General features: G+C 43.6%; 3 protein-coding genes across 3 annotated transcripts; all 3 read left to right on the top strand.

Moving 5' to 3' along the window:
* Positions 1-11,648: 11,648 nt before the first annotated feature.
* On the top strand, positions 11,649-13,347 carry THITE_2117853 (uncharacterized protein). Its single transcript, XM_003654652.1, has one exon. It carries the CDS (start codon positions 12,032-12,034, stop codon positions 13,226-13,228), a length of 1,197 nt encoding a protein of 398 aa, XP_003654700.1. The 5' UTR covers positions 11,649-12,031; the 3' UTR covers positions 13,229-13,347.
* Positions 13,348-13,660: 313 nt separating this feature from the next.
* Positions 13,661-14,666, top strand: THITE_2089876 (uncharacterized protein; the record flags this gene model as incomplete). Its single annotated transcript, XM_003654651.1, has 2 exons — positions 13,661-14,147; positions 14,230-14,666. 2 exons carry the CDS (start codon positions 13,661-13,663, stop codon positions 14,664-14,666), a joined length of 924 nt encoding a protein of 307 aa, XP_003654699.1.
* Positions 14,667-15,499: 833 nt separating this feature from the next.
* Positions 15,500-16,110, top strand: THITE_2130113 (uncharacterized protein; the record flags this gene model as incomplete). Its single annotated transcript, XM_003654650.1, has 2 exons — positions 15,500-15,874; positions 15,931-16,110. 2 exons carry the CDS (start codon positions 15,500-15,502, stop codon positions 16,108-16,110), a joined length of 555 nt encoding a protein of 184 aa, XP_003654698.1.
* Between the last annotated feature and the right edge of the window lie 1,922 nt (positions 16,111-18,032).

Raw genomic sequence — 18,032 nt, 5'->3', positions numbered from 1 at the left:
TATTGAATTAGGGTGATAGACTACCTAAGCATAGAGACCTAGTTTTTCTATTTGTTTCAGTGCATTGCATTCGTTGCCAAGGGGTCTGGCCCTCTAGTTATATATATTTAAGTAGGCTAAGCCTATCTTCTTCGTCATTAAGCAAGACATTAAGCAGTTGTTAATATACGTTCGTTGACACTACGTTAGTGGTTTTCCTTCTTCTAAGAAGGCTATCGAGCCTTTCCTTTTATTGTTCTACCTTTGTCTAGACAATAGGCATTCGAGCTATTAAGCTCTAACCGTATTCTTATCGTCTTTTGTCTTCCTACTATATCCTACTAGACGTACCTGAGCTACGTATCTTCCTCTTAGAAGACATCCTTCCTACTATTCGATACGCATTATTTTCATTCGTCTAGAGGGACACTACATTCCTTTAGGAACTATCTTGTACGCCTAGTCCTAGGTGTAGTAGGGTAGGCTAGTATAGAGGTTTTACACCATTTCACTATAGAGCGTACCTAAGGCTACTTATAAGAGGAGGATACTAATATCGATATTATAGAGCGCTCCTAAGGTCGTTTATAAGAGGAGGATACTAATATCGATATATTCGCTTTATCGCTATTACTAGTATATTCCCAATCACTAGATATATAGCTATCACTAGTATAATCGTAGGCTTGAACTAGAGGCTACTCTCGCTTATCTACACTAGATACTACGTCGCTAGCTTATATTCTACGATCGTTTCACTATCGAAGTAATACGCTCTTTGATAGACCTACCTTGCCTAGCATTATCGTCGTTAATATTGCTTATATCGTTAGGTTCTTTCCTACCCCTTTTTATTAAGGTCTTCGAACGCCGCTACTACTTCTATAAAAGCAGAACTATCGCTACAAGGTCGCTATAGAACATACTAAACAAGGCGAGGTCGACGAAAGGAGGATTAGCAATGATTTAAGGCTAAAGATCCAAAATACTATATATAGCCTATATAACGAAGTAGTTAATAATATTCAATAAAGTAGAATCGAAATAGAACTCGTATATATTGCTATTATAGCTAGTACTATAGTCTACCTTAGTCTAAAAGCTACTTTAAAGGTTTAGTTGAATTCTAGAAGAGCAGATCGCCTATCGATACGCCTAATGTTTATCGCTACTAATCGGCTAATAAAAACGTTGTTGAGCTAGCTAGCGAAGGACTATTCTATTAACATTAAATACGAATTTAAACTTACTAAACTATCGTAGGTAAGATCCTTAGCGGCTTCTATACCCTTGCCTCCTACGCCTACGCTTACTTACTAGCTATTCGATTATAATACTATAGTACTAGCCGATATTAGTCGATCTATATGCCCTACTATACTAGCTATACCTACTAGTTAGAATAGGAGGTCGATAGCAACCTATAAAACATCTATGAATACAATGCTAAACGAGGTACAAAAACGCAATGCCTAGGAGCTAGATAAAGTGTATTTCTACCAACTGAGCGAGAAATAGCGTTGTAGCCTAGGTATATATTGCTAGAACTACTCTAAAGATATAGATATATAGCTCTAGTTCTATTACTAAGCGAATAGCGATAACGCCTATCTTCCTATCACTGTTTAGAAGATAGGCGAGTAGGCGAGCTAGATCGAACGAGGGAAGGCTACTATTAATAGCCTGCTAGGCGCCCTAATCAAGAAGTAGTTCAGCTCTATATAGGCCAAGGCCAATTAGGGCGTTAAAGTATATTCTAATAGCGAGGTTATATATAAGCGTATACGAGCTATAGGAATATATTTCTACCTATAGTTTAACATTATAAGCAATGTAGGCGATTAGAACCGAATAGAGCTATCTCTATAGCACTATAGTACGCTATAGCTCTATCCTAAACCTCAACAATAGTATATAGTAGCCTCGAATATAGTAGTAATGTACAATATAGCTAAGCCAACCTTGCTACTAATATCTATTGCCTTAAAGGCGCTTCCCTCTACTACTAGTACCGTTACCTTATAGAAGACCGTTATATCGATACACTCTTTGTCGCTACTATCTAAACTATATAAAAAGGAGTCTTCAGATATTATTAACGACTTCGTTAAAACCTTTGCTCGTTAGCACTGCCTATTTAGCTAGAAGGACGTAATAGCAACTTTCTACTAGGTCAGTAGATCTCTCTATATAGAGGGTAGGAGGGTTTATAATATTCGTTAGCTCTTTAATATATAGTTTTATAATAATAAGTTCCTATAGTACCTAATTCCTATGTTTTATAATATAGTAAAAGGCTTCCTTAAGGAGGAGGTAGAGCTAGCTAGCTTTGACGATAGCCTAGTTTAAAACGCTTAATAAAGTACTTAGTAAAGCGTTTAATAGAATAGTATATTCTTCCTATATTGCTAAAGTACTATAGTTTACGTTTAATAGTATACTAGCTTTATTAAGTACCTAGTCTATTTATCCACTATACAATTCCCTTGTTAACGCCTTAGCCTATTATACGCCTTTGCATTGCCTATTGGATTTAGAAGAGGTAAGACTTAGATATATAGAGGAAGTAATAGAATAATAGACGAAATATAGCTTGGAAATAACGTCCTTTATAGAAGAAAAAGAGGAGAAAGATGATAAACTATAACTATAAACCTATCTATAGGGCGTAGTATTCAACCTACTATACTAATATTTTAGAACTTCTAGAACTACTTAGAATACAATGCTATATAATCCACTATTTCGCCTTCCTTCTAGAACGGTATTATAGCCTTCCTAAAGTGCCTATATATAGCTATAACGTCGTTGGTAATAGTAGTATAAATATTATAAAGGAACTCCTTAAAGTCTTTATCCAAATAGTCTAGTATAAATATCTTCTAGTAATTCCAACGAATATAGGCCTTGGTATTATAGAATGTCGCCTCGATTAGGTTGAAGTCTAGCGAATATAGCGGTAAATACTATAGTAGAACGCTAGCCTCTTAATAAGCCTATTTAACGGCATTAGCTCAGTACTACAATGCGTTATCTATAATAAGGATACTATAGCAGTCTAGGAATAGCCTTATCTTAGGTAGAATATACTCCTTTAGCTATATAAGGAAGCCTTCCTAGTTGGAATAACTTTATTAGACCAATAGATTAAGAATACTATCGACTATAATAGTAAAGAGAATATAATAGCATTTACCTCTCTTTATAATATTGTCGACGATAAGGGTAACGCCTAGTAGTGCCTAGCTAGTATAACAAATACTGCCTCTTTAATTAAAGCCTAATTCGTTATAGAATATAAACATCTCTATAATAAATATAGCTACCTTTCTAAGGTAATTGAGCTAAAGGATATAGTTCTACTATATAGCCTTTTATAAAGCTACTTTTTTTCTCTACTAAGCCTTATATAGATAACGAGATATTGTCTTAAAGAATATAAATATATAGTATTCTTTAAGAAGGAAGGTCTATATTTCGTTGAAATAAAGGTCGGACTTATAGATAAGGTGGTCGAGGAGTTCTTAGCAATTGTAGTACATTAGCTAACCGCTAAGATATATCATCATTAGTATATTAGAAGGAACGAACCTCTAGAGCCTAAGGCTATAATATATAGGCGTTCTATAGCGTCGTCGGCTTTAGAAAAGAATCGCTAATAAGTTCGAATAGCCGCTTATACCAGTATACTTAGCGAAGGCTAACCTCTGCCTCGTATACAATAACCTATAGCGTTTCCCTAGTATAGATTATAATAGCGATTAGGCGCCTCTAACGCTTATTGATATATCGAACTATAGTGCCTAGGCGCGCCCTATTACCGAGTAGGAGGCTAGGGCACGTTGCGTATAGAGCGCAGTGCAGAGGCGTGTTCCTGGCTAGGCACTTCGCTAGATAGTAGGACAGGAGGCGGTTCAAAGGCGTGTACCTAGGCGGTTCAAAGGCACGTACCTAGGCGGTTCGAAGGCGGGCTCCTAGGCGGTTCGAAGGCGGGCTCCCAAGCGGTTCAAAGGCGTGTACCCAGGCGGTTCGAAGGCGGGCTCCTAGGCAGTTCGAAGGCGGGCTCAATAGCTAGGTTCAGGGGCTCGATGGCTATACTGACTAAGCTACAAATATCAACAAGTATATAAAAACACTAGAAAATGGCGATTTAGGCCGTTTTTTACAGTATCTACGGCTTCAATATTGATGGTGTCAGAACTAGCCTGGCCTAGGGCACCGGGCCAGCCTACCGAGATTAGGATCCACTGGCTTGATGCCTAACTGCCGCCTAAGACTAGGCTCCTAATTAGGAGAACTCTCCTATAATATAACATCTTTAATAGTATGATTGATCCTAGTTATATACATTGCTTATATCGTAATAGCTTTATCTTCCTAAGCCTATATAGCGGTTCTAACAATTAAGAGTCTTATTAGCTTGAAAACCTAGCCCTATCTCTAAGTATACGGCCCTATATATAGCGCTTAGTAGCAACTACTATATCTTCGAAAGCCGATATAAAGATCGATATTATCCTAGCTAGCTTAGATAACTAGGTAGCTTAGAATCGTAAGTTCGTCAACAAAGCTAAGTATCTTAACTTACTCGACTATTTCGAGGGTAAGGCGGAGCTCCTCCTAAAGCCTATACTAGCCGATACCTACGATCTTGCCTATAAGCGTATCTAGCGTAAGCTCTAGGAATATATCGTCGAACTATGAGCTTCTATACCGGCTATGGCCATAGGAGCTATAGCCAACGTAGGAGCTCTAGCTAATCTAGGAGCGTCCGCTATAGGCGAGTAGCGGCCTAGCACTGCCTCTACAGCCTAGGATAACGATGTAGACTCCTAGACCCTCTCTGAGAACGAGGGTCTGTAAGAGTAGCTCAGTGTCGAGGCATTGAACGGCTACTAGAGGAAGCTCTATAACGAGAGGGAGAAGTGGTTTAATAATAATATTGCTATCGTTATTATATAGGTTAAGAAGGATTTAGATTGTAAGTATAAGGACTACGAACGTTAGACTAATTACCTTACTTAGATACTAACCTTTATAACTACTATAATAGTGGCTAACTACTGGTCTATCTACTTTATAGAATATATTGACCTTCGAATATAGTATAATAATCTTAAGAAAACTGTTTAGCTAACTATCGAAACAATAACTAAGCTTCGAACGTATATTTATATCTACTTCAACGTACTTAAATACCCTAGGAATATATATATTAAGGAGGCTAATTTTAAGAGGTAGCTCGTTAAGTAGAAGAGCTTAATAGATAAGGCTTCCCTCTAGAAGATAAGCGAGGTAAAAGATCCTAGCCTATAGTTCAACGAATTAATAGCTATACTAGAGAAGCTATTCCTAAGCTTTGTTGCCCTCTATATTATAAGTAAGATAGAGATCCTTAAGAAGCTAACCTTTCGAGATATAGCTATAGAAGTCTATAAAGGCACATATCTATTCCTTAAGAAGGCGCTTAACTATATAGGAAAAGGATCTTTCTCGATATATAGCCCTAGAGAGAAAGAAAATAAGGACCCTAAGCAACTAGAAGATTAGGAGGATCGCCCTAAACGCTAAACTAGTCGTAAAGAGGGAGCTAGAATTGGCTAATCCTACTCTAAATGTAAGCTAAGTATACCTATAGCTCTTAGTACCTCTATAAGGTCTTTAAGTATATTAAGGAAGTACTACGCCTACGATTATTTCTATTTAACTAAGCGATACTACTATTTGAACTTTAAGAGTATACCGCCTAGGTAGGAACCTAGAGAATACGTTAAAGCTTATATAGAGGCTAATTTAAAGGCTAATTCAACTCTATAAGTAGAGGCTAATAAGCTTTGGATAAAGAGGTCTAAAAATAGCCTCGCTAACGATATAAAGAGCGATATAAACGAAGATCTACTATCGTATTGACTAGCCAACTACTCTAAAAGAGCTATAGCTATACTCCTAATAAAGGAGCCTAAGGTCCTTGAAGTAGATATAGCAGATGCTAATGCCCCTAAAGAGGGTACTACTTCTAAAGAGAGTACTACCTAGGAAGAAGGTACCACCTCCAAAGTGGGTATCGCCCCCGATGTAGGCAACGCCCCCGATATAGGCACTAACATTATAGCGATGTTTAGCTACTAATATATTATAAGAACGTAGTAGTAGAGAGCTATAGGCAAATGTATAGTGAGCTTTACTATAATCCTAGCTATATTTTAAATAAGCTAGAGATACCCTCTAATTAACTCGGTAATCCTAGATTTAGGGTCAACTATTTATATCGCCAACTATCTAAGTAGGTTTAAAAAGCTTCCTAAGTTGGCTACGCCTAATAACTATATCTAGATAAGTAAATACCCTATTTAGATTAAAAGATATAACGAGATAGATATTAAACTATAGAACAATAAAGGTGTTATAGTCTTTATACTATATAACGTAGCTTATTGCCCAACCTTCGTATATAACATTGTATCGTTAGAGTAGCTTAATCGACAAGGGATCTAGTAGGATAATAGGCTAGAGAGTACACTAAACTACCTACTTAGACGCTAAAATTATACGCTCCTTGGATATACTACGAAGAAGCTCTAACAATATATCTTCGAATATATACCTGAAGACTATATGCCTATAGCCTTTGCTATCTGAACAAAGAAACTCGATCGCTAGGCTTGCTATATAGAGAGTATAGCAGATACTATAACTTAGTATTTGCACCTTGGCTATATAGGTCTAAAGGCCTTTAAATACTTCGTTAATTACTTATAAGAAAGGCGTATTAAAGGTATACCAATGTTCGAATGTAATAGCTATAGCCTTAGTAAGTTAAAATATAGGCCTAATCGTATTCCTAGGCCATTGAACTATAGCCTAGGCGATAGGATCGCCCTAGATTTATACCTCTTCTAAGAAGGCTAATAGCGCTTTAAATATCTACTATTGGCGATAGATCGCTATTTAGATATAATATAGGACTACTATCTATATAACTATAAGGCGCTAGGTATCCTAGTAGCTATTAAACACTTTGCTATACTGCTTAAAAGGTAGTATTAGCTATATATCAAGGTCCTAGAGTATAACAACGAATTTATATAGGCGAGCGCTATTACTATTTAGATAGAGAGACAAGGTATCCGAATAGAGCCTTTAGTGCCTAATACGTCTATATAGAATAGAGGCGCTAAACGTTTAGGGGATATAATTAAGGAGAAGGCTAGAACAATAGCTATTGGCGTATAGTTGCTAGGGCAACTATAGCTAAAAGTTATAAGAGCTACGATATATCTCTACAATAGGATACTATCTTTGATAATAGAGTGGATAATACTATTAGATCGCTTTTATATCTTCTTTACTAAGAGAGATGGCCTAAGAGCCTTAGAGTATAAGCTATACTAAGGGTATTTGAAGGTCTATAGTTATAAGGTATTCGCTATAACAGATATCGTTAAAAAGAAAGAAAAGCGCTTTAAACGGTTTCGACTAAGAGCTTAGATTAGCTATTTTATAGAATACAATTTCTTAAACATCTATTGTATTTAGAACTCTACTATCGACTAAGTAGTATATATATACGATATAATCTTTGACGAAAAGTAGGTATACCTAGATAATTTAAAGTTTATAGTGTAAAATATCCTTTAAGTAGACCTTAAAGAGCTAAAGCACTAGCTTAATGCTAGAGGCGCTAATAATGCTAATTAGCTAGATAATAGTGATTTTACATCTATAGCTAAAGAAGAGGATATAATAGAGGCGTTTAGTATACCTTTAATAACCTTTGAAAAACTAGAGGAGAGCCTAGCTACTACTGAAGAAGTGTTGGATACTATTGTAGTAAAAGGCGATACTATAGGCACTTTCCTAGAGTTCTAATATCCAACTTCTTCGCCTACTTCGCTAAGCGCTCTAATTATAGCTACCTTTCTAGGTTTATATTCGCCTAGAGCCTCTAAAGGAGTATTCTAACTATAGGAGGCCACCTTCAATGTAGGAATATTAGGCTCTAGAGCTGTTGAACGTAGATATTTAAGGAGGGTCCTCTATATAGAGGAAAAGAAAGAAGAACTTGTTTAAAAGAGTAAAAAGAAGGCTAAGAAGGTAGCTAGTACTATTAAAAAAGAAGATAATAGCGCTAAAAGGATCTTTTAAGAAGAAGTCGATCGTCTATAGAAAGAAGGTAAGCTCGGATCTATCTATAAGTTGATACTCCTACCTATACCTCGATAGTACTTTGAACTCGAAGATTACTTATTAGGCTAGCTATTCCTAGAAGCTAAATACGATTATCTCCAAAGCTATAAAGTGATAGGCTTCTAGGAAGAGATTTACTACTATAATAAAGAGGTCTAGGGCAAGTAGATCCTAGATTGTATATAGATATATATCTATAAGTTTAATAAAAGTAGGTACCTCATTAAATATAAGGCGAGGCTAGTAGTATATAGCAATTAGTAAAAAGAAGAGGTTCGCTAAAGAGAACTATATAGTTATACTCGCTATATAATCCTTTAGAATAATGCTCGCTATTATAGCGAGGTTCAACCTAGAACTAAAGTAGTTTAATATAGTTAATACCTTTGTTAATATAAAGATTAATAAGAACATTTATATAGAGATACTATATAGCTATTGTAAACTAGGAATTATCCTAAAGCTAAAGAAGGCGCTCTATAGCCTATAAAAGTCTCCTCTCCTCTAGCAACGAGAGCTAACGGCTACCCTAAGGAACCTAGGGTTCTAAGCTATACTATAAAAGCTCTATATTATAATAAACAAAGGTATTATTATCTTCTTCTATATAGATAATATCGTCTTTGCCTATTGTAAAAAGGACTAATACCGAGCTAACGAAGTAATTAGCTAGCTATAAGAAAAGTATAAACTTATAGGAGGAGATAACCTCCTATAGTTCCTAGGTATAGAGATTTATTACAATTGTAAGAGGCGTTTGATTTAGCTTAGCTAGACAGTGTATATTAAGAAGATCGTAAGGTTAGCCTAGGAAGAAGGAGAGCTAGAGACTCTAATAGCTAAGGGCGAACTACTCTTATACAACGATGTTACTAGCTATAGCTCTATTAGGCTCTATTAAAGGAAGGTTAGCTTAATCCTATATATAGCTATCAATATATACCTAGACATTGCCTTTATAGCCTCTAAGTTTATATAGTTCAATTAGAACCTAGGACTAGAACACTATTATATAGCTAATCGAGTATTATAATACCTCTATCGAACAAAGTTCTAGGCCCTTTAGCTAGGAGGAGGAGATATCCTAATTGTAGCTAGTAATACTAGCTTCGTTAACAATAGTATTGATTATAAAAGCTTATAAGGTTATACTATTATCCTATTTAGAGGGCTAATCGTTTAGTAAGCTAGTAAATAGGATATAGTAACTATATCGACTATAGAGGTAGAGTTGTTAGTACTTATATAGGCAATGAAAGAAGGTATATTCCTTTAGCGCCTATTAGAAGTACTAGAGATCTATCTAGATAATAAGATCTTATCAATCTAGTACGATAATAAGTAGACGATCTAGCTAATTAACGCCGAGATACCTATACTATAGACAAAGCTAAAATATATCGACATTTATAATTACTAGCTACGCTAAGAAGCTTAGAACAAGAGGGTTAATATAGATTATATACCTTTAAACTAGATGTTGGCCAATAGCTTAACAAAGGCGTTAGAACTAGAGCCCTATAAGAAGTTTATAGAAATACTTAATCTAGTAGATATCTAAGCCCTTATTGAAATCTATATCTACTAGGTAGTATAGAAAGAAGAAATATAGGGCTAGAAGAAGGCTTTAGCCAAATAGAAGGTTCGGTTTACAGTATAATATATAGGATTAAAAAGGGTAGGCGTGTAAAGCTCAGTAGATTAGGGCGATAGTAGAAGGACCTCAATACTATAGAATTGCTAGATTAGGAAGGACATAGTATTGGGAATAGCTTTATAGATTACTAGATTTGGCAGGCTAGAGCCGGAGGCTCGACCTAGGGGGGTATATCAGAACTAGCCCGGCCCGGGGCACTAGGCCAGCCTACCGAGATTAGGATCTACCGGCTTGATGCCCAACTGCCGCCCAAGACTAGGCTCCTGATCAGGAGAACTCTCCTACAATACAACATCTTCAATACCACGATTGATCCCAGTTATATGCATTGTTTGCATCGTGATAGCTTCATCTTCCTAAGCCTGCGTAGCGGTTCCAACAGATGGCACTGATAGCAGTGTGTTGTATACTGCTGTCAAATTGGGTGTGCGGTACAGCCATTTGGACCCACTTTGACCTAGTGTTTAACAACCACAATGACTTACACACGTCTCCCTGTCTCCGGACGGTTGACCCCGCGGTATCCACCAGCACTCGGTCATGCGCGTCACAACCCCGCAATCTTTACCGCAGCCTCATTCGGCCACTTGCAAACGGGTGATGCGGAGTGCAGTAGCGCTGAATAAGCTGGCGCTTGAACGGGCAGAAGACTCTCACCAGTGCCACAGCAGAGGCCAACTCCAGCAGTTTGACCCGGATCGCACCTCGAGCGGGGTTGCCCTGCGGTCGATGTCTCGGGGCAAGACCAACCTTGGAAGGTATCGGAGGCCGGGATGCTCCTGTTGTGTCTCGGCCGCTGCTGCTGGTTGATGTATGTGGGCCGCGGGTAATGGCTTCCATACGGGGCACAAAGGAGGTGCTTAACCCCGACCCGACTGCGCCGATCGGAGGAGGGGTAAGGACGACAGGTGTGACGATGTTACAGCAGCTTCCCCTTCCCGTTCCTGGTCCTGTTCTCGTTCTCGTTCAAAAAGAAAGGTGTCACCCTCCTCGGGCAGTCGCAAGTCCCGCGCCAAGCAATAACCACCCGCTCCCGTTCTTTGTCTGAGACTCGTGGCTCATACAGCTGCAGTTGTGTCCCTCGACTCAGGCTACGCTCCGGTGTCTGCTAGCCGTGTTTCCATCTGCATCATCCCCAGTTGGGATCAACCGTGCAACAACGATCGGTCGCTTCCAACCGCTCCTACCCAACCTGGTTCCCCCTCACCGCGTTTGCCACCCGCCATCCACGCTCACCGAAGGTCGTCACAGCTTCCTTCCATCGTCACTGAGCCGAGCCGCTCGCCCCAAACCATCCATCCATCCATCCATCTAATCCACTTACCGCAGCAAACACCCAACCCAGACCCACCCAAGCCCACCGCAATGCCCTCCGCAACACCCGCCACCACCAACCCCCCCTCGGCCGAGCGCGTCGCCCCGGGCTCCACCAACCTCCCGCCGGCCCCCTGGCCCGTAACAGCCACTTCCACCCGGACCACCGGTTTCGACGCCGCCGCCGTGGCAGAGCAGATCGTCGCGGCGCTGAACGACGCCCTGGCGAAGCGGGACGCGCACGCGGCAGCAGAGCTGTTCCTCCCCGACGCCGAGGGCAACAGCGCCGGGGCCGACCAAGCGGATGGCGGCGAGGCAGGGCCCCAGGCGACTGCGTTCTGGCGCGACCACCTCGTGCTGAGCTGGCGGCTGCGCACGGTGAAGGGGCAGCGGGGGATCCGGGCGTGGCTTGCGGCGGCGGAGGAGACGGCTGTGGAAGGGGTCAGGCTGGCGGTGGACTGCTCGAGCGGGGTGCGCCGGCCGCAGGTTACGGACTTTCGGCCGCGGCAAGGGGTGGAGGGGGTCGGGTTTTTCGTGACGGTGCGGAGCGCGGTCGGGGTCGGACGCGGGGTGGTCAGGCTGGTGGAGTGGCGCGGTGGGTGGAGGATTTGGACGCTGTTTACGACCCTTGAGTCGGTGACGGGGTACGAGGAGCGTACTGGATTCAGGAGGGAGGTTGGTGTGCAGCATGGCGGGATGGAGGGGAGGAGGAATTGGGCCGAGAGGAGGGCGGCGGAACGGGAGTTTGTCGGGTCGGAACCGGAGGTGTTGATCATTGGTAGGTCGTGGATGGGTTGTTGGGACGATCACGGTGCTGAAGCGACAGGTGCTGACGGCGTGCGTACCTAATTAGGCGCTGGCCAGGCCGGCTTGACTGCCGCAGCCCGGTTCAAGATGCTCGGCGTCCCGGCTCTCGCGATCGACAAGAACAGGGCCGTTGGCGACAACTGGCGGAAGCGGTACCACCAGCTCGTGCTGCACGATCCGGTCTGGTACGACCATATGCCGTACATCCCGTTCCCCGAGTCGTGGCCTATTTTCACGCCCAAGGACAAGCTGGGGGATTGGTTTGAGTCGTATGTCAAGGCGCTCGACCTGAACGTGTGGACGCAGTCGGAGCTGGTGTCAGGTTCCTGGGACGCGGCCAAGGGCGAATGGACGGCCGTCGTCAAGCGCGTGCGGGAGGACGGCCAGACCGAGACGAGGACCCTCCACCCGAAGCACCTCATCATGGCCACTGGACACTCAGGCAAGAAGTTCATGCCCTCTGTGCCCGGCATGGACGGCTTCAAAGGTGACCTCCTTTGCCACTCCTCCGAATTCCCCGGTGCCCGGGAATCTGGCCGGGGCAAGAAGGCCGTCGTCGTCGGAGCGTGCAACTCGAGCATGGACATCTGCCAGGACTACTTCGAGAAGGGCTACGACGTGACGATGGTTCAGCGCTCCTCAACGAATGTGGTGTCCAGCGACGGCGTGTTGAAAGTGTTACAGGGAGACTTGTACGAGGAGGGAAGCCGCCCGGCTGAAGACGCCGATATCACGGTTTGGGGTTGGCCGAGCGCGGTTTTGAAGGCGATCGAGGTGGACCATACCACCACTCTGAGAGAGCGGGACAAGGAGATCCTCGACGGGCTGGAGAGGGCTGGCTTCAAGACTGACAGCGGCCCGCACGGGGGCGGCCTGTACTGCAAGTATCTGCAGCGAGGAGGCGGATACTACATCGATGTTGGCGGGGCGAAGCTGATCATTGACGGGAAGGTGAAGGTCAAGCACGGGCTGGAGGTGGCGCAGGTGTTGCCGAACGGGCTGAAGTTGGAGGATGGCAGCGAGTTAGAGGCGGACGAGATCGTGTTTGCCACGGGATACATGAACATGAAGGAGACGGCGAGGGGCATCTTGCCGGATGCAGTCCTTGACAAGGTGGGAGATGTGTGGGGCTGGAATGACGAGGGCGAGATGAGGACGATCTGGACCGAGAGTGGGCATCCTGGACTGTGGTTCCACGGCGGCAACATGGCGTTCTGTCGGTACTACTCGAGGTTGGTGGCGCTGCAGATCTTGGCCAGACTGAAGGGTTTGGTGAAGAAATAGGGGTTGAAGGAGGCTCTTTGACATCGAATGGACACAAGCATGCTGTTTACTGAGTCTCGGGATGCCTCAAATATCCTGGTGAATTAGAAAAATAGGTTAACTATCCCATTTGCTAGCAGCCGAATTCTCACGTACCCTACTGTTTGTCGGCGAAGTTTCTTGGCATTCAGGGGTAACCAAGAGGAATCACCTGCTTACGGTGGACAGCCCCGCCGAAATAACGTCGAAACCAATGTAATATTACGCAAAACATTACGGATTTACAAACTGACTGCCCTGGGATTGGGCATGGATGCAAGAGGCGCCCAAGATCCGCTCAGGTCGCTTCGCAAGCCCGCAATATGCACGGAGTGTGGTTTCGCCTGAACGGCCAGGCGGCTTCTTCCCTGAAGCCAATCTCAGGTCGTCGAGCTCCCTAACCCCATTTCACAAATGGAAAGCATCAAAGAGGAGACGGTGCGATCCCAGCTCCCAGACTTGAGTCTGGCCGAGTTTGACTTCCTGGATTCATCTTTTTTCCGCGATGCGGGCCGCAAGCTACCGAGCCCAGAAGAAGTCCTGAAGGCGACTGGGAAGGAGATGGGCGATGACGGAGTCTACCATATTCGAGAAATAGGTGTGCTGGTTAAATATGGCCACAGATCGCGAGTCCACTTGGACGAAGCCCTGGCACTGCGCTTCATCAATAAAACATTTCCTGCCGACCAGGTCCCTGCCCCAGAGGTGTTTGGGTGGAGGACCGCTGGCGGACCGGGTTTCGAGTCAACCTTCATCTACATGAGTTTTCTCCCAGGCCAGACGCTTCGCGATGCTTGGCCAACTCTCAGCCACGAGGAGAAGTCACGCATATCCCATCAGCTGGCTGACGTTGTGAGACGGCTGAGAACCGTGCAACAAGATCCCACAGACCAATTCATCGGTAGGTCTTAGCGTCACCGTGTCTATTACACAGGATCACGTTTATCTCATCTCTTCATCTCTGATCGAAACCATCTCATCAGGCTCCTTGCACCGAGGGCCGGTCCAGGACATCTACTTCAGCCCCGACCAGCACAGAGGCCCGTTCGCCACCGCCCGAGAGTTCCACGACTTTGTGCAGCTTGTGTCGGCAGCCGCAATACCGGTCGAAAAGAGGCTTCCCGAGCCGTACCGGGACATGCTCCCCGATACCGCCCGGATATGCCTAACACACGGTGACCTCCATCTCGGAAATATCCTCGTTGCTAGGTCACCGGAGGATAACCGAATCAGCCTCTCGGGAATCGTGGACTGGGCACAGGCAGGTTGGTACCCCGAGTATTGGGAGTACTGCAAGGCCATGATCGTTGGACCCTACGGCGACGAGTGGAGAGATGATGGATGGATAAACATCGTGCTCCGGCCTTGGGAGGACGAGTATGAGGCGTTTGACTTTTACTGGCATTCCCGGTGCCCCTGATATACTGCATTCGTACTGCAGTTTCTGCAACAGCCACGGTGCATAATAACAGCTTACGCTGGGTCACACGGCCGGTCAAATAACGAATCTCGTGCGGTTCTGGACTGAATCGGCTCCCACCAACCGGACGTTGACACCGCTTTGCTGGGGCTTAAGCACCTTGTTATGCACAACTGCCTTGTCTCCCTGCCGACCACAGCCAACAGATGAGCCTCGGAGCGCCGTGGCGGGCCGCAGTAACGCACACCTTTCGGACTTTCTCATCTTCATGACCAACTGGGCCAGTGGCTCCTCCATCTCAATCCCTGCTGGCTGGCTTTTACACTCATGAGGAACAAACGTCAGTCATCATTGTTTTTGTCAATCAGATTCAGGGCACGATTTTGGAGATCATGATGATTGGTGGTCTGCAAATCTGGTCGAGCACAAGTGGCCCTTGACGAGCCGAGGGGGAAGAGCCGCGCGCTTAATAATTCGGCGACCGCCCAGCTTGGGATGATGCTGGGCGACTCCAGATACGGGTGCCGTGTCGAACTGGTGAGTGGCTGAGTCCCTGGCTGCATCGGCCCCGGCCCGCATGCGGGGCCAAGCTCAGAATTTCTGGACGGCGCTTGAGAAAGGATACCATCCTCCCCTTGTTTCTAAAATAAGACCCTCCATGGCGAGTCTTTCGAGAACATCATCACCTCTGTTTTCTCTTACTCGTCGGTTTCTTGGCTGCTCAGCCGGCAGATCTCGCGCCCCCCAGTACACTGGCCTGCATCTCTGGGGCCGACTCCCTGGTGTCCCGTCGTCTTCTTGTACTTTCATTCCATTGGCCACGAGCAGCAGCAATGGCTTCTTGTCCCGTCTACCTCCTTGTGTCCGGCCGCACTAGCAAATCACGCGGGCACTTTTCCATCTTCATCCCAAATGCTTCAGAGGTCAACAAAGTGCCCTCAAAAGCGCAGCCTTGCATTGGAACCAAGATCCACGTTGTTGGAAACCCGTTTTCGGGATTCTACCACGAGTTCAAGCGCAATGACAACCCCTGCGGCTCCCAGTCGCTGAACACTGTTGTTTTGCTGGGATCAATCCCGTCCGCTCTTCACGTGGAGTTGAACGGACAAAAGATGTCTACCGACAACATCGCTCTGGGAGCCCTAGATGCCGCTGCTCTCCAGGTGCCTGCGCCTGGCCCAAGCGACGCTAGAGCCCCCGTTGACGGTGTAGGAGCTTCGCTTCATCTAAATGACATCGCGTTAGGTTGCTAACGAGTTTAAAGGTGCTCAACAGACGGTGCCAGGAGTGGACGATGGAGTATGTGCAGCACCTGGTCCGCTTGGGCTACCTGGATAGCAGCGCTGTTCAGCTTGTCCAGGACCAGCGGGACCCTCCTACTCATGGGATCATGCTTCGTCGCGAAGAGAATTCCAGTGGCGATGGGTCCGCGCCCGGGTCCTGAATCCACGGGTGGATAAAGAACTTGGATACACAACTTGGATACACGTCGGAACAGCAGGACTCGCAAAATTTGGGTTGACTTTTGAGCGGGTTGTCAAGCAGTCACAGTGTCACTTGAGCAGGCAATTTTTTAGTATATGAATTCACTTTCAACAGTTGTAACTAACTAATCAATTAGTGCAAACGTAGCGGTCGACCGTACTCTCGGACCAGATCTCTGTCAGAACCAGCCCGGCCTAGGGCACCGAGCCGGCCTACCGAGATTAGGATCCACCGGCTTGATGCCCAACTGCCGCCTAAGACTAGGCTCCTGATCAGGAGAACTCTCCTACAATATAACATCTTCAATACTACGATTGCTCCCAGTTGTATATATCACTTATATCGTAATAGCTTTATCCTCCTAAGCCTATACAGTGGTTCTAACAATTAAGAGTCTTATTAGCTTAAAAACCTAGCCCTATCTCTAAGTATATAGCCCTATATATAGCGCTTAATAGCAACTACTATATCTTCAAAAGCCGATACAAAGATCAATATTATCCTAGCTAGCCTAGATAACTAGGTAGCTTAGAACTATAAGTTCGTTAATAAGGCTAAATATCTCGATCTACTCAACTATTTCAAGGGCAAGGCGAAGCTCCTCCTAAAGCCTATATTAGCCAATATCTATGATCTCGCCTATAAATATATCTAGTATAAGCTCTAGGAATATATCGTCGAACTATAGGCTTCTACACTAGCTATAGCTATAGGAGCTATAGCTAATATAGGAGCTTTAGCCAATCTAGGAGCGCCCACTATAGGCGAGTAATAGCCTAGCAATGCCTCTATAGCCTAGGATAACAATATAGATTCCTAGACCCTCTCTAAGAACAAAGGTCTATAAAAGTAGCCTAGTGTCGAGGTACTAAATAGCCGCTAAAGGAAGCTCTATAACGAGAGAGAGAAGTAGTTTAATAATAATATTACTATCGTTATTATATAGGTCGAGAAGGATCTAGACTATAAGTATAAGGACTATAAACGTTAGACCAACTACCTTACCTAGATACTAACCTTTATAACTACTATAGTAGCGGCTAATTACTAGTCTACCTACTTTATAGAGTGTACTAACCGTCGAATATAGTATAATAATCTTAAGAAGACCGTTTAGTCGACTATTAAAATAATAACTAAGCTTCGAATATATATTTGTACCTATCTTAATACGCTTAAGCACCTTAGGAATATATATATTAAAGAAGCTAATTTCAAGAGGTAGCTCATTAAATAGGAGAGCTTAATAGATAAGGCCTCCCTCTAAAAGATAAGTAAGGTAAAGGATCCTAGCCTATAGTTTAACGAACTAATAGCTATACTAGAGAAGCTATTTCTAAGCTTTATTTCCTTCTATATTATAAGTAAGATAGAGATCTTTAAGAAGCTAACCTTTCGAGATATAGCTATATAAGTCTATAAAGGTATATATCTATTCTTTAAAAAGGCGTCTAGCTATATAGGAAAAGGATCTTTCCTAATATATAGCCCTAGAGAGAAAGAAAATAAGGACCCTAAGCAACTAGAAGATTAGGAGGATTGCCCTAGGCACTAAACTAGTTGTAAAGAGGGAGCTAAAATTAGCTAATCCTACTCTAAATATAAGCTAAGTGCGCCTATAGCCCTTAGCACCTCTATAAGGTCCTTAAGTATATTAAGGAAGTACTATATATATAATTACTTCTATCTAACTAAGCGATACTACTATTTAAACCTTAAAAGTATATCGCCTAGGTAGGAACCTAGAGAATATATTAAAGCTTATATAGAGGCTAATTTAAAGGCTAATTCAACTCTATAAGCAAAGGCCAATAGGCTTTAGATAAAGAGGTCTAGAAGTAGCCTTACTAACAATACAAAGAGCAATATAGACGAAGATCT

Source organism: Thermothielavioides terrestris, chromosome 3 (assembly GCF_000226115.1).
Source record: "Thermothielavioides terrestris NRRL 8126 chromosome 3, complete sequence".
NCBI lineage: Eukaryota > Fungi > Ascomycota > Sordariomycetes > Sordariales > Chaetomiaceae > Thermothielavioides > Thermothielavioides terrestris.
The sequence above is the reverse complement of the archived record's forward strand: the minus strand, read 5'-3'. Positions and strand labels throughout refer to the sequence as shown.